Raw genomic sequence first — 15,116 nt, forward strand, 5'->3', positions numbered from 1 at the left:
GCAAACTAGAGAGCTAGCGACCTAAACGGTAGCCTCCAAGTTATTTCCTTTAAACTTAAATAGCCAAAAACTTACCACTTCCACATGGATAGGGAGAATAACTATTAACAGCTATTTAACCTTTAACATGACCATTAATCAAACGTAATCATTTTTTCTGGGTACATGATACCATACAGCATCCATACCGCGTGTTTGAGACCCCTGCAATAGAGTAAAAATAATCCAAGAAAATAAGCCATTTAAGACGTAATAATACACGTGTGGACGTGGGGTTCAGAGTTGAGTTCTGCACTGACGCCTCTCATGTAAATTGCGCTTGTTAAATCTATGCACATAAAATGCTACAAGGACGTGACGTACGCAATATGCGTCCGGTGTGAATTTGTGGTAAGAGCGAATCTGTTTATTGTTCATTATTTTAATCTGAGATGGAAGCCACTCCCCCTGACTTCTTAGCGTGCAGTTATTTCCTTTTCACACACTACAAACACACACCTCAGGTTGCCCTAATCAACCACACACACACACACACACACAGTGAGACGTTTTCCTGCATGGCTGCTTGTTCACTCATTACAGGTGGACTTACGACGACTCTGAGCAGGTAAGACTAACATCAAATTGATATTGAGCAGTGGCAGAGAATCATAATTTGGACTAATTTCAAATAAATCCTTTTATTAGAAGTAATATTTTACCCCCATCTTTGCCTACAGATTGAAACCCCATGTCAGCTGCACGCATGAAGATGCTTTTCAAACAGAAATTCCTCCTCTTGCTGATATCTGTCATGCTAGCATGTCTGTTCATAAGCGGACTGTTGTTTCTGTACGCCGAGGATGACACCTCGTTCATGCGGCGATTCGATAGATCTGTTGAGCCGTTTTTAACTGCAAAAACACAACTTTCAAAGGACGTGTTCGCATGGTGGGGGGTGAGTGTGCAGTCAAGTAAGCGGGCTGTAAACATTTCATGCTTCATCGTTGTTTGGCGACATCAGCTCATGTAACCGGACGCTTTTGTTGATGTGTCAGAAATTGCAGTTTGACAGGCGGAACTTCACTTCCTACCAAAGAGCAGTGGACAGCCTGCTGAAGACGTTTCCATCCATCTCTAAGGTTGCTGAGGTCAGCCTGACTGACCGCCGCGGGATTTGCGCGGTGGTGGGCAATTCTGTTAATCTGAAGGGCTCTCGTTACGGACGTCTGATAGATGCTCATGATGTGGTTGTCAGGTAAAAAATAATAACTCTGTGGGGTGTCCTCATTTTCCCCCCCCATTACTGTAAATGAGGTAGTGCCCCCGTTTTGGGCTTGGGATGCTAGCATGCATGTAAATGTTAAAATGTTACACTAAATGCTGTCATCCCTATGAACCCTATCGGGTTTATGTAGAATGAACTATGCTCCTACCAAAGGATATGAAGAAGATGTGGGGACTAAAACGAGCCATCATATCGTGTACCCAGAGAGCGCCCCGGACATGGATGACTCCATTCATCTTGTGCTGTTACCTTTCAAGATCCTGGACTTGGAGTGGCTGCAACAGGCCTTCACCACTGGATTTAAAGGAATGTGAGTGCCGTTCATATACAGTACGGGCCATCCCAACGGAACCTACCGACCTGTCCACTTGAACTCTCGCCACTTGTGACCGTCCAGAAAGCAAAGCTACACACCCTTGCTACAAAATGCTTAGAGGGGACCTATTATGCTCATTTTGTTGTGGACTCGGCGGCACAGCTAGGAGACCAGGGTTCAATTCCACCCTCGGCCATCTCTGTGTGGAGTTTGCATGTTCTCCTCGTGCATGCGTGGGTTTTCTCCGGGTACTCCGGTTTCCTCCCACATTCCAAAAACATGCTAGGTTAATTGGCCACTCCAAAGGCCAGGTATGAATGGGAGTGTGAATGGTTGTTTGTCTATATGTGCCCTGTGATTGGCTGGCGAACAGTCCAGGGTGTACCCCGCCTCTCGCCCTTTTGTATAAAAATTTATATTTTTATTCATTCATTCATTTTCTTCCGCTTGTCCTGACAAGGGTCGCGGGGGATGCTGGAGCCAATCCCAGCTGTCTTTGGGCAAGAGGCGGGGTACACCCTGGACTGGTCGCCAGCCAATCACAGGGCACATATAGACAAACAACCATTCACACTCACATTCATACCTATGGACAATTTGGAGTGGCCAATTAACCTAGCATGTTTTTGGAATGTGGGAGGAAACCGGAGTACCCGGAGAAAACCCACGCATGCACGGGGAGAACATGCAAACTCCACACAGAGATGGCAGAGGGTGGAATTGAACCCTGGTCTCCTAGCTGTGAGGTCTGCTCGCTAACCACTCGTCCGCCGTGCCGCCCCGTATATTTTTATAATAATTCTTATATATTTAGGACTATGATAAATATTTAAAAATATATATTGTAATATTTAATCACTTGTAAAAAAAAACTACTCCTCCTACTATTAATACTCCAAACAATAATACAATATCTAAAAAAAATTATTACCTCATACATAACTAAATTGGATAAATATAAATGTCAGCTGGGATAGGCTCCAGCACCCCCTGCGACCCTCGTGAGGAAAAAGCGGTAGAAAATGAATGAATGAATGTATGTTGTGGACTCCTATAGATCAGCTACACACAATAACAGCACATAAAGCTTTGTAGTTCTTCCAGATTACTAGTCTTCTAATTAACCCTTTGTATTGATTCCACCAGGTCATACAAACCTGTGAGATCCACCATGCGAGCAAACAAGAGTTTGGTGAGTATTATTTTGAAAGGGCTCTGCATCTTGGAAGAATGATGTGACTGAGTTTTTTTTTTTTTTTTTTTTTAAAAGGTGATGGTGGTCAATCCGGGCTTCATTGCCTACGTTAACCGAGCGTGGCTGCGAACGAGCCGCGGGTATCCCTCCACTGGCTTTTTGGCCGTGATTCTCGCCCTGCACATGTGTGACGAGGTGGGTGGCACAGATGCGTGCTATTTCATACAATGCAGTGACCACTTGACCACCTGGAAAAGTTACAGTGTATTTAAGAATCATTCACAATTTTTCCAACATTTTACGAGTTGCACATGTTGTCTTTATTGTCGTTCCAGGTCCACGTGTTTGGTTACGGAGCAGATAGAAATGGGAACTGGAGTCATTACTGGGAAAAACTGAAAGATCCTAACTTTAAAACTGGATTACATTATGGAGAACATGAGTACCATGTGCTACAAAAGCTGGCAGAGCTTCAACAACTTAAGTTTTTTAAAGGACGTTTTTGAAAAAAAACTATTAAATTTTGTTGCCATAATCTTATAGTACCAAATGAGTGACTACACGGGAGCAAAATTCCATTGTATCCACTGGCAATAGCATACACGCCTGCTTATTGCTGACGTATCAACCAATCAGGAGTGCGGAAGCTCTGATTGGCCGAGAGCAAAGCAGCTGATTGACCGAGTCACAAAGTCAAATGAGCAAAAACAAGAGAAATATAATTAGCGTTATATTGTCGTCCCTCGCCATATCACACTTCGATTACCGCCCCCTCACGATATTGTGGTTTTCAGAAATTTGTAAATAATCGCTGTTGGTCTGTTAGTGGTAATGTACTGGTGATGTAAAGCGATATGTAGTATAATTCAGGTCAATATGCGGCACAAACCGTGGAAACATTTACTTACATTACCTTAATAACGCTGCATGAAGTCATAAAGTCAGCCATGGCATGTCCAACATGAAAAAAGTTCTCCTTCCATGCCATGTTGGCTTGCTGGCTGGCGGCTAGCAAAAAACGGCTGATCCGGATGTTAATGAGATCACGTGACAGTTGGTGTTGGCTTGTTTGGTGGAGCTACTTCCTCCAACCAGTACCTTTTATGCTTTCTGATCATTATATTATCAATTTGACAAAAATTTATATTATTTATTATGTATTATCCAATTTAACTGTTGCTTTTTATATTTTCATTAGTTTCATTCACATTTTTGTTATTAGTCACATATCAGTCAACATTTTAATTTCAAAATAAGGGAAATTTATTCCTTTTTTAAAAATCAGTAACATACCGTATCCTGAAATGGCAAATATATGCAACATTTTATTTTATTTCTCAAATAGTACTGATATCCAAAGTGAGATCTTGTGAATAATTTTATACATTTGCACAGTATATTTTGTATTTTACTATACTTTTATAGGCTAACGGTCTACACAAGTGGACGTTTGTGGAAGATGTTCTCACTCTCAATTGGCAATATCCAAGCCTGAGGTCCACTTGGAAGGACCAGGCTGGTAGTCATCATGGGTGGAAGTCTTTCTGAATGCCCAGCAAAGGTGTACATCAGGTGGGCAAAGATGTAATCCTAATTACCTCTTGTTTTACTAAAGCAGGGGTCTCCAACACGCGGCCCGCGGGCCAAATGTGGCCCGCAGGACACGAGTTTGAGGCCCTCGCCTTGATATGAAAGTTTAATGTTAGTGTGGCCCGCGCAAGTTTGATATGGATGCTGTATGGTATCATGTACCCACAAAAAATTATTACGTTTGATTCATGTTCATGTTAAAGGTTAAATAACTGTTAATAGTTATCCTCCCTATCCGTGTGGAAGTGGTAAGTTTTTGGCTTTTTTACGTTTAAAGGAAATAACTTGGAGGCTACCGTTTAGGTCGCTAGCTTTGCGAGTTAGCATGTGTCTCAAGACCCGGCAGTTGCGCAATATGTTGTAAATAAAAAGTATAAATGTGACTATAGTCGTGTTTTGTCATGTCTACAGGGCTCTAATAATGCTTTGTTAATTTTAATCTGAAAAAAATAATTTGTCTACCCACCAACTATATGTGGTTTCTTAAGTTTTTATTATTTGCCGTTTTATTATTATTATATTTATTTATTACTGATCGATTGATTTTCTTTATTCTTGATTTGTTTATTTATTTTTCTTTTTATTTTATTTTATTTAAATTAAGATATTTGAGAACAGTGGAATGTCTTAACAGCGCTTTTATTGTAGAAAATCGTAACCAAAGCACTGAAAAAGTTTGTATATTTTTCTGTTTTTAATAAATGTGGGTTTTTTTGGAAAACCTGATGTGGCCCAGTCTCACCCAGACCCTAGCTCCAGTGGCCCCCAAGTAAATTGAGTTTGAGACCCCTGTACTAAAGGCTGCGTAGAAGACGTGGGGACCAAAACAACCCACCGGCCCATCGTTACTCCCGTACTCTGCTTTAGACAAATAAACTAAGTGAAGGAACTCAGGGTGCCGCGGCCGTCCGACAAGCACTGCCCTAGTTTGTCCTAACTGAAACCACGCCAACAGAAAAAAGTAACAAAAGACAAGACAAACACTTGCTGACTTTGTGGGCCAAGTTAAGACTTGTCATTCAACATGGAAAACAGACTTCCAGTGCAAACATTCTGTGGAAGGAGTGACTTGTCTTGCCCTTCCAAACAATGGATGCCATGTCTTCCTGTCCCTAACTAGAATTGCCGGTTCTACAAGCATTGACCTTCACCACAGATTGTTTGGAAGAATGTAGAGGAGAAAGATATCCACGTAAAGATAAACCATTTCCACTTAGCAGTCTTAGAACGCTCTAAATGTGCAAGCCCACTTTGGGCAGCATATGCAAGGTCACGCTTATTGTTACCGTACATTCGTAATACGGTCGTCCCTCGTTTAGCCCGGTTTATTAGTTGTAGACCCAAGCACCATAAGTCAATTTTCATAAAAAATTGAATACTTTTGTATTAGAAATAGAAAATGTGTTTACTATAATGGATATAATCAGAGAAAATTCAACATAAATAAGATTACATAGCCTCCCTGTGTTTTTCTAGACAGTGTATTTCCAGCATACTTCCGCCATTAATGACTTCACACCCGTATTACCCAAAACAGAAGACAAAATAAGAGTTAATAAACCATTTAAGACATAAACAAAATTCCTGCTGTAGCGGTGTCACAGTAAATGCATTCCCAAGGGAACCTTAGTGATGATAATAGCGCCTGTCTCACTGAATACCCAAATGGCCAATGTAGAATTTTCTGCTCCTAAACCAGAAACAAAAAAACACATTTTTAGGATTGCGTATCTATTGCAGATGTTGGGTCATGAATTACACAGAAATAAGCACATCATTGTTGAAACTGATTTATGACACACCTATGGTAATGTCTGATAAAATTACTTGGACTCCAGAAGCTGAAAAACCTTTCCGCAAGCTAAAGCCAGAACGAGTTCTAGCAGGAATTTCAGTATTGGCATTACCTCAGCAAATTAATATTGATTGCTTCCTACTCATCCAGACTGGATGCTGTAGCGAGAGCAACGCCACCCTTCGTACAGGCTGTAGTTATAGCTTCAATGGCAGACGTGGTGCCGTTTCATCCACTAACACTTCAACTTCCTCATGCGGTTTCACTTTTGCTTTTGCAAAGCAACATAAAACAGACAACCTTCATGTTTAGTCGAATTACTTTCACATTGGAAAGATGTCCAACTCTAAATCCAGCCACCCTCCTAGCAACACAATTAGATGGTGCACCTCAAGATTGTCTAGAACAGGGGTCTCAAACTCAATTTACTTGGGGGGCCACTGGAGCTCGGGGCTGGGTGAGACTGGGCCGCATCAGGTTTTCCAAAAAAAACAAAAAAAACGCATTTATTAAAAACAAAAAAAATTTTAAAACTTTGCTTTGGTTCCAATTTTCTACAAGAAAAGCTCTGATAAAACATTCCACAAATATCTTACTTTTTATTTTTCTACACAAAATAAGATGAAAAATAAATAAACAAATCAAGAATAAAGAAAATCAAACAATCAGTAATAAATAAATAAAGATAATAATAATAATAAAACGGCAAATAATAAAAACTTAAGAAACCACATATAGTTGGTGGGTAAACAAATTATTTATTTTCAGATTAAAATTAACAAAGCATTATTAGAGCCCTGTAGACATGACAAAACACGACTATAGTCACATTTATACTCTTTATTTACAACATATTGCGCAACTGCAGGGTCTTGAGACACATGCTAACTCGCAAACTAGAGAGCTAGCGACCTAAACGGTAGCCTTCAAGTTATTTCCTTTAAACTTAAATAGCCAAAAACTTACCACTTCCACACGGATAGGGAGGATAACTATTAAGAGTTATTTAACCTTTAAAATGAACATTAATCAAACGTAATATTTTTTTCTGGGTACATGATACCATACAGCATCCATATCCATTTCGTGTTTGAGACCCCTGGTCTAGAAAAAAAGTCAAAAGGTCAATCTGCCTATAGAGCAGACTTAAAAGATCTACCCCTTGTCAGCTCTTTGCATGTTTATGTTGATGGCGCTTCACAAAAACAGCCATTTGGCACAAATGCAACTGGTTATGCTGTTATAACTCTTGACACCGTCTTAAAAGCTGAAAGCTGACCATCTCACTATTCTGAACAAGGTGCTGAATTAATTGCATTAAAAGAGACATGCAAATTGATGTCTGGGGAAAGAGTTTGGACAGACAGTCAATATGTATTTTCAACATTTTGTGTATTTGCAGCACAATGGGAAAACCATGAAAACTCGAATAGGCTCCAGGAGACACCCCCACGACCTTAGTGAGGATGAGCAGCATAGAAATTGGATGCATGGACACACTGGAATGCAAAACAGTGCCATCTGCTGGCCAGAGTTGCCTTTGCTAGTTCTTTTGATGATTTTTCAGCAAAGGTGTAATCCACTAGTCGTCCATTTTTGTGCCTCAGAGGTACACGTTTGTGCTGGCAGCTCCATGGTGCAACTATCTTCAAAACCAGCCCTTGGAATCACGGAATGACCTGTATTAGGAATAATCTCATGCTGGTTGCATTTCAAATATTGAACATTTAGTCCATTTCATAACCGTTAAGAGATTTATTTGGAATATTTATGATAATTAAAGCTTAATACAACTTTGCAGGGCTATGTGATCCTGTGCACCTTTTTTGTCTTTCTCCACCTTCATTACTCGGACTGCCACTAAACAAAAGAAACTCAATGCTGCCACAACCCCTCCTCCTTACACGTCTCTCTTCTCTTTGTTTCGGGACTTAAATTGGCCAGGTTTGTGAAACCGGGTTTTATGTTCCTCAGTAAGAGCCATTCCAATTTAAGGTGGAGCTGTACACGATAACATGTCTCGATGTCTCGCTACAGGATGAGCATGGATGCACCAATGAGCAGACACTACTCAGGCTTGTCATGTCTGTTGGCCGGATGATACAAAAACAGCATGCAGATTTCCATACAATTTTGTGGAGAGACGGGTAGCATTTTCTTACTTCATACCGGCCCATGAAGGAAGGGAAAATCCTCTGAGGGCTCGACAAGGACGGCACGGCAGCGAGCACAGCAGCAGGCCAAAGATGTCTCCTACTGCAAAAGCGCACAAAAACAGATGGTCAAAAACAGGAGACATGAACATTGAAGTGAACCAGGGATGCCGTCAAGGATGAGGCGATGATGATTTCACGGCATCAAGGATGATGGGTAACACACAGGGTGCTGCCATAAAGGAATGAAAGGAGGGGAAGGGGAGGATGGATTTTTTTTGGGGGGGGGGGTCTTGACAGGATACGGGAGGATCCCCTGCATCCTTCCCACTCATCCCAGCCTTTAAAAGGGACCTATCATGCTTTACTTTTCTACTTTTCTGACCTACAAATGTAGTTAGAATATTGTATTTTCGTATTTTAAACCACTACAAAGTTTCAGATAATTAGATTTTCACATTTCGGAGTTAGCCTCAAAAAGAGGTCATAGAAGGTCATGGGACAATACTAAAATGTACATGCTGGTTCAGACATTAAATAGTGGTTGCTGTGATTGTTTATTGCATTTAAATGTGCCTGCCTCTGAGGTTTTGGTGACGTGTCTACACGGTTTGCCCATATACGTAAGCATTCAGTTCATTCACTTCAATATTTCCCCATGTTTGCTGTGAAATCAGAACAACCCGGAAGTCAACCAGTATTCCATTGTATTTCAATATGCAGGTGAAATACACAGGCTTCCACAATAATTGCAATGATGAAACATGATCTTGTTTTCCATGTTTGCAGGGGTGTCATGTATTTTTTCTAGCGCCACCAGCAGATCCTATGTGCAGGATACTGCCTCAAAGTGTTCCTCCAAAACCTGGGAGTTGCTGATATTAAGGACACGTGGAAAAAAAGTGCAGCATGGTATTACTATAACATTTGCCTCAAGGGGAGGAGTTGATATACGCCAATTCTTGGTTGCATTTGGGACTTTAACAGCCTTGAAAATGAACTAGCCTGGAGAAGATATGAACTCACTTGCACATAAAGAGGAGGCTGGTTGTGCGTGGCTGACAAATGTGATAAATGGAAATGCAAAGTATCATGCAAATGTTTGTCATGTGTTTTAAATGTGTTAGTACAACAGAGAGGTATAATTTGGTACTTCAACGAGGATTTACTGACAATCAATGGAGTTTTCGAAGATTGTAATGCTCCATATTGTGTTTACTTCGGAACATTTATGGCAAAGAAAAAAGACAATCGACTTTTATTTTGAAATCTGCAATTACCGTAATACTAGGTTTATGTGAACCCCGAGATTTATTTTCCGGAATGGACAAAATACACATTACCTCCGCACATAATTGGCGGTGATCACTGGGATATCACGCGCTTTTATTTTGAAATCCTCGAAACGAAACACTTCAGTATAAACACCTGGAGGCGACCATTATTGTTTGGGGGTAATTAGCGTGGAATATGATCCCTGTGGCGGTGGATTCATCTCACAAATGGCGTCCCAGACTTGTAGGGAATCCTAAGCATAACTGTAAAGCTATTGTCGTTTTAAGTCATGATGCGTTGTTAGCTTTACCCCCCACCTTGGCAGAGGCCACCCCCCCGTCCCTCCCTCTCATCCATCTACCTGTTCTACCTGCTCGCATCCCTCGGCTGTTTTCATAACTGTTGGACTCCTCATCTCTTGGTAGGTAAGAGGATATCTCTTTCAAAACGTACACTTTCATATGTTAGGTATTGTTTTCATGTTGTGACCCCTAGGAGTGATTTGTGTATCCCAACAGTGATTTGTACAAGACGTGGCATACACACGACGACATGCCGCCATCTTGTCTAAAGTTGGATACAACAGGATGTTAATTAGCACGGACTAATAGCGGTATAAAAAGGCTGATTAGCCAAGTTGTAGTCATGGCATACAGAGAAAACGGCAACCCGTTTCTTAAAGGTTAATTATCATTTGTTGGCGTCAAAGTATATTAAATTACTATAACTATTAGGGTGGACAGAAAAAATAGAAAAAAACTATTAAGTGTTGAGACAAAAACAAGTGTAAGAACCACGTGCGAACAAGACACAGGTGGCATTAACTGCATTTAATTTAAAATATTTTTTGTCATAATCAATACTGGGGGTTGTAATTTTACTTTTAGTTTGTTAAACTGTGGTAGATGTCGTTTTATAGTACTCCTGTGTGACTTTGAAATTGTATGAATCCCCTTGTGATAGTAAATAATAGCATGCTACTTTGAGTTGTTTTCTTTTAATGTTTTTTTTTTTTTTTTTTACTTGTGTTTTTATTGACGACACCGTCCGAGATCATATTTAGTAGAGTAAATGTGTCAGGAATGATTTTGGGTGTTTGTCTTCATGCGATATGATAGGGTGCCAACTACATAATTCATCCATTATCTTTTTTTATTACCGTTTTTATGAGAGGAGCAGCACATTTATATATGAACAAAAAACATTACTTGGTTTTGTCATTTTTGTTGTGTGTGCACACATTTCATATGGAAAAAGTAGTAATTAATCACGGCCACCACTAAAGAAAATATGGAAATATGTTTTCTCAGGAGGATCGTCAAGGTTTAAGAATAATGTTGGTAAAAAAAAAAAAAGGCTGCGTTGTTGTTTTTGTCTCCTTTTGTGTTCATTTATCAGATGGATACCATGGTGTGGACCTCTAAGAACAGGTTTTGGGTGTTGATACGAGCCAACAATGGTCACAACTGTTGTAGCACATTCGAATGCCAAGGCCAGGTGTGGCTGTCCTATAGAAATGGCCGTATTATATCGTATTTTGTTCGCAATATTAAAATCTGTTGTTTCTCAGAGGTCCACATTGCTGAGATGGTGTCCAAAGTGGCGAGGACGAGGGCCATGGTGATCATACTGTGTCTGATGGCCGGGGGTGCGTTTTATAAATCCAAATGGAATCTGGCGTCAGGGTATTGGAGCCGGCCGCTCCAGATGTGCAACTGTGACAAATGTTTGGCTGAGCGTGACAAGGAGTTGAAAGACATTTTGGACGTGTCGCCCAAGCCCTTTTTGTCCAAGTGGGACCGGACCTCGGAGGACGAGTTCAACTGGTGGAAGGTAGGCTTTTGGCTGGTTTGTGTTTATGCAGTGGAACCTCCTTTTTGTGATAGCACCACTGTAAAGTGTGATGATAACCCTAGAATCATATATTGACATACCCAAATTAATTTTACCAACATACTCTAACTTAAACACACTTATTATAGCGCATATTACATTATACTTACTTAATCTTAGCGATACCTATTTGTAGTAAGGGTGGATAACTTGTACAGTAATACCTTGCCACTCCCTGCTTTGTATTTTGTGGCTTCATTCTATTGCAGTCTAATATAAAAAATCTATGTGTAAACGCCTCAGTTAAAACATTCCTTGTAATTGTTTTCTATCACATGTCAGCACTTGCAGTTTGAGAAGCGACCCTTCAGTGTCTTCAATGAAATAGTCGACCGACTATTCACCATCTTTCCATCCGTCCCCGATGTGGAGGGGCCGTCCCCGTATCGTTGCAGGAAGTGCGCGGTGGTTGGCAATTCGGGTAATCTCAAGGGCTCAGGCTACGGGAAACTTATTAATGACCATGATATTGTAATCAGGTAGGTCCACCACCCTGATACTTCTAATGGCCTCAAGTTACTCATTTCATGACTGACACGTCTACTAGAATGAACCACGGGCGAACTAAGGGCTACGAGGAAGACGTGGGCACCAAGACGACTCATCACGTCATGTATCCCGAGAGCGCCGTCTATTTGGACAATTCCACTCATCTTGTGCTGTTTTCATTCAAGATCAACGACTTACTGTGGCTGCTCAGGACCTTCACCCCAAGGTAGCTTGTTGCCACTCTCAATACTTTGGACAGCAGATCTAAATAAACGTCACACTCACATTTTGATGACCAATTGGAAATTAGAAGAGAAAAACCCATTGGCATACCATGAACTACATGTGTAAACTAAATAAAAAATAATACATGCACATCTAAGTGGAACAAGTAAATTGACAAATGGAAAAACAGTTCCGGGTGGTGATTAATCATGATTAATTAGTTAATCATCTGTGATTAATCTGATTAAAAATTTTAATCATTTGACAGCCGTAAAACTATATGAATAAATACATTTGAGTAAAAAGAAAGACTGATGCACATGCAGAACAGCAGCTCTACCACATGTCTGTATATGATAGCTTGTTAAGCGCTGTGTGACGGTGCATTCAGGAACGCAACTGTTGATTCTGACTAATGATGTGCATGTATGTGCTGCTTTACTTCACCTTTAACAGAGAAAACGGGCAGGAAAACCCAGAGAAGCGAGGCAACAAGAACCTGGTTAGTCCTGCATGTAAACAATCACGTACGGCATCTTTTTGTTTAGTTCATTTAACATTTGAGCAGTAAAAATGTGACTCGTGATACCAGGTGATGATGCTCAATCCGGCCTTCATGAAGTACGTCCATGAAGTGTGGCTGAAAGGGGCAGGGCGCTACCCATCCACCGGATTTATGGTCTTCGTTCTCAGCTTGCAGATGTGTGATGAGGTAGGTTCCTGTTGCACATCAGTAAAAGGATGAAAACTTACAGAACAGAAGAGCAAAACCCTGGGGTTATTCTACTAATGGCCATTAGGGGCAGTAGTAAGTTAGAACTTATAACTACTTCTCTGAAGCGAATCTCATATGCACAAACCAAACGGCTATTTTTTTTGTAAAGGAGCTGTTTTTGTGTAAAGGGGTCTTGCATTATTAATTAATTAATGTAGGCTCTACTGACTTCCATTCTACTTAGTTTTGTGCAGTAAACGTAACGGGATTGTGTAAAAACCTACTGTGGCCTATCAAAGACTTGCATGTGACTCTAGGGGCAGTAAAACACAAAAATGCTTGAAATATTCAACTGGGTTTTAGTTTGTACGTTTTAATACTTGTTTTGGAATTATTAATAGTAAAGAAACCGGCTTGATGTACTTTTTTTTTTATTGAGAATACATTACGAGATTTGCCTTGCTGCTTGTTGCTGGCATGAGGTTGTTATAAAACAGTAAATACATTTTCTGTGGGAATGAGCAGCTGCAAAGGACAGACAGCACATCCGTCAAAAAGGTGACGCCAAAACCAGATTGTCGCTCATTAAATATCATGTTACATCCTGCAGATTTCGGCTGTGCACAATCCAAAGTGGAACAAATATATCCTATGTGCTTCAGTCCTCACGTAAAAAATGCGGATGGCACACTGAGCATCTTTTGAGTCTTTGTAGCAAAATTGAGGGCAGCTTTTCATGTTAGCTGCTACAATAATATCGCTGTAGCTGGTGAATATACAGGTGACTTGTGTAAATAGAACACTGTTGCCGTTTTTTGTGAGTGCTTTAGCGTCAAAATAGGTATTTCCCATCACGTCTGTTGTTAGCTAGCTTATATGAAGTTGTTTGCTCGCGCTAGAATGTACAGAAAAAGGGAAAGAAATGTGCAGTTCCCCTTCAAGACTTCAATTGGACAAAATACAACAGAATAACAGTTATAAACCAGTGTCTAAACCCCAGAAATAAATAAAAAATGTGTTTGCTTCCCAGGTCAGTGTTTTTGGGTTTGGAGCAAATCAAGATGGAAACTGGCACCATTATTTTGAAAAGATGAAGATCAATCAAATGAGAATTCACCATGGCATTCAAGAGTATGAAATGATTCAACAGTTGCATCAGAAGCAGATCATTCGTTTTTTTAAAGGACTATAATCGTTTGATTCATCCCTCAAAAAAACCCTACATTTGTTTACGTTCTTTTGTAGGGTTTTGGGGCATCTGGTTCTTCACACACGATATTTATTCACTCAGTCATCATTCCATTCAATTCAGTGTTTTTGTTCTTGCATTGCTTCAATGGTTGTATTTTTGGTTCTTGCCTGGTGGTGCCTTACTTGCTTCGAAAATGATGTCTTTAATGCAAGCCTAAGTGAGGATAAGCGACATAGAAGATGGATGGAAACGTGCAAAGCACCCAAGCCAAGTGACTCAAATTTGTAGTTCTGGTACACCCAATGTGCCTGCGAGATGCCTTGTATACAATTCTCATTACCAGCAGCCTTAAAGTAAAACGTGGACTATTAGTTTTATTTAAGACCACCATATCACTGAAAAGATGAAATAAATATTTGTACTACATATTTCCTTGACCTGTGTACTTTGGGAATTCAAAATGTACAAAGATTTTATGTAAAGAAAATGACACCGGGCTGAGTAATATGGTGGAAAACAAGAACAGCACCAGTAATGTTACATACACAACATGCTCCTAATTTAGCTTTTCCTATATTTAGAATTGTTTTGTCTCTTTTGCGCCCAAGTAAGGGAAGCGAAATATGCAGAACTCTCATTGTGATTGCACTGTACCCCCAATTAAGCATCCCTATGAGCAAATAAGTAGAGTGCTGCCATCTAGTGGCCGCTAACTGGTAAGTGCAACATCCTTTCTCTTTGGGGTCAGTGAGATAGTGTTAATAATTGAGTTGATAATTCACAAGTAGACCTGAAGTGATTGCTTTGTACATTATTATTGGGATGAGAAGATATTGCTTCAAAAGGCAATAAGTCATGAATGTTAAGTAAAAGTGTGGAAAGGGGGAGGTTAAATCACCAGCTGTCTTGCATAGTTGTCATAGCAGCATGAACAAACACCATAGCATGCCTGGCAGGGCTTGCATGATGACGTTTCTTTAATTGACCTGCAGCGACAGCATTTAAAAAGCA

At 40.3% G+C, this 15,116-nt stretch overlaps 3 protein-coding genes across 10 annotated transcripts in view; 2 read left to right on the forward strand and 1 right to left on the reverse strand.

Moving 5' to 3' along the window:
• Positions 1-3,842, reverse strand: part of LOC131101465 (CMP-N-acetylneuraminate-beta-galactosamide-alpha-2,3-sialyltransferase 1-like) — a 67,942-nt gene extending 64,100 nt beyond the window's left edge. The window contains exon 1 of the mRNA XM_058046659.1: positions 3,692-3,842. The gene's annotated coding sequence lies outside the window, so the exon portion shown is untranslated. The remainder of the gene's footprint in view (positions 1-3,691) is intronic.
• On the forward strand, positions 486-8,546 carry LOC131101467 (CMP-N-acetylneuraminate-beta-galactosamide-alpha-2,3-sialyltransferase 1-like). Of its 6 annotated transcripts, XR_009119202.1 has the most exons (9): positions 486-607; positions 720-937; positions 1,038-1,237; positions 1,398-1,577; positions 2,730-2,775; positions 2,854-2,973; positions 3,114-4,350; positions 7,566-8,107; positions 8,201-8,546. XR_009119202.1 is itself a non-coding variant. In XM_058046665.1 (7 exons), exons 3-7 carry the CDS (start codon positions 1,216-1,218, stop codon positions 3,282-3,284), a joined length of 516 nt encoding a protein of 171 aa, XP_057902648.1. In that variant the 5' UTR covers positions 486-607; positions 720-937; positions 1,038-1,215; the 3' UTR covers positions 3,285-4,971. The 6 variants fall into 6 exon arrangements, 3 of the variants coding, with proteins under 3 accessions (XP_057902648.1, XP_057902649.1, XP_057902647.1); XR_009119204.1 differs by lacking the exon at positions 7,566-8,107 and having other exon boundaries at positions 8,201-8,543; XR_009119203.1 differs by lacking the exon at positions 8,201-8,546 and having other exon boundaries at positions 7,566-8,189.
• A 1,202-nt stretch (positions 8,547-9,748) lies between these two features.
• On the forward strand, positions 9,749-14,533 carry LOC131101466 (CMP-N-acetylneuraminate-beta-galactosamide-alpha-2,3-sialyltransferase 1-like). Of its 3 annotated transcripts, XM_058046660.1 has the most exons (8): positions 9,749-10,012; positions 10,990-11,088; positions 11,162-11,424; positions 11,767-11,963; positions 12,032-12,199; positions 12,655-12,700; positions 12,791-12,910; positions 13,944-14,533. In XM_058046660.1, exons 2-8 carry the CDS (start codon positions 11,076-11,078, stop codon positions 14,103-14,105), a joined length of 969 nt encoding a protein of 322 aa, XP_057902643.1. In that variant the 5' UTR covers positions 9,749-10,012; positions 10,990-11,075; the 3' UTR covers positions 14,106-14,533. The 3 variants fall into 3 exon arrangements, with proteins under 3 accessions (XP_057902643.1, XP_057902644.1, XP_057902646.1); XM_058046661.1 differs by lacking the exon at positions 10,990-11,088 and having other exon boundaries at positions 9,750-10,016; XM_058046663.1 differs by lacking the exon at positions 10,990-11,088 and having other exon boundaries at positions 9,751-10,012.
• The last annotated feature ends 583 nt before the right edge of the window (positions 14,534-15,116 follow it).

The sequence above is a fragment of the Doryrhamphus excisus genome, chromosome 14, assembly GCF_030265055.1.
Source record: "Doryrhamphus excisus isolate RoL2022-K1 chromosome 14, RoL_Dexc_1.0, whole genome shotgun sequence".
NCBI lineage: Eukaryota > Metazoa > Chordata > Actinopteri > Syngnathiformes > Syngnathidae > Doryrhamphus > Doryrhamphus excisus.

Coding starts and splice junctions, on each gene's coding strand:
- LOC131101466 (XM_058046660.1), top strand. Junction 11,964..12,031: donor GACCATGATATTGTAATCAG/GTAGGTCCACCA, acceptor CACGTCTACTAG/AATGAACCACGGGCGAACTA. Junction 12,911..13,943: donor GCTTGCAGATGTGTGATGAG/GTAGGTTCCTGT, acceptor TTTGCTTCCCAG/GTCAGTGTTTTTGGGTTTGG.
- LOC131101467 (XM_058046664.1), top strand. CDS start 731: ATGTCAGCTGCACGCATGAAGATGCTTTTCAAACAGAAATTCCTCCTC. Junction 938..1,037: donor ACGTGTTCGCATGGTGGGGG/GTGAGTGTGCAG, acceptor TTGATGTGTCAG/AAATTGCAGTTTGACAGGCG. Junction 2,974..3,113: donor CCCTGCACATGTGTGACGAG/GTGGGTGGCACA, acceptor TTGTCGTTCCAG/GTCCACGTGTTTGGTTACGG.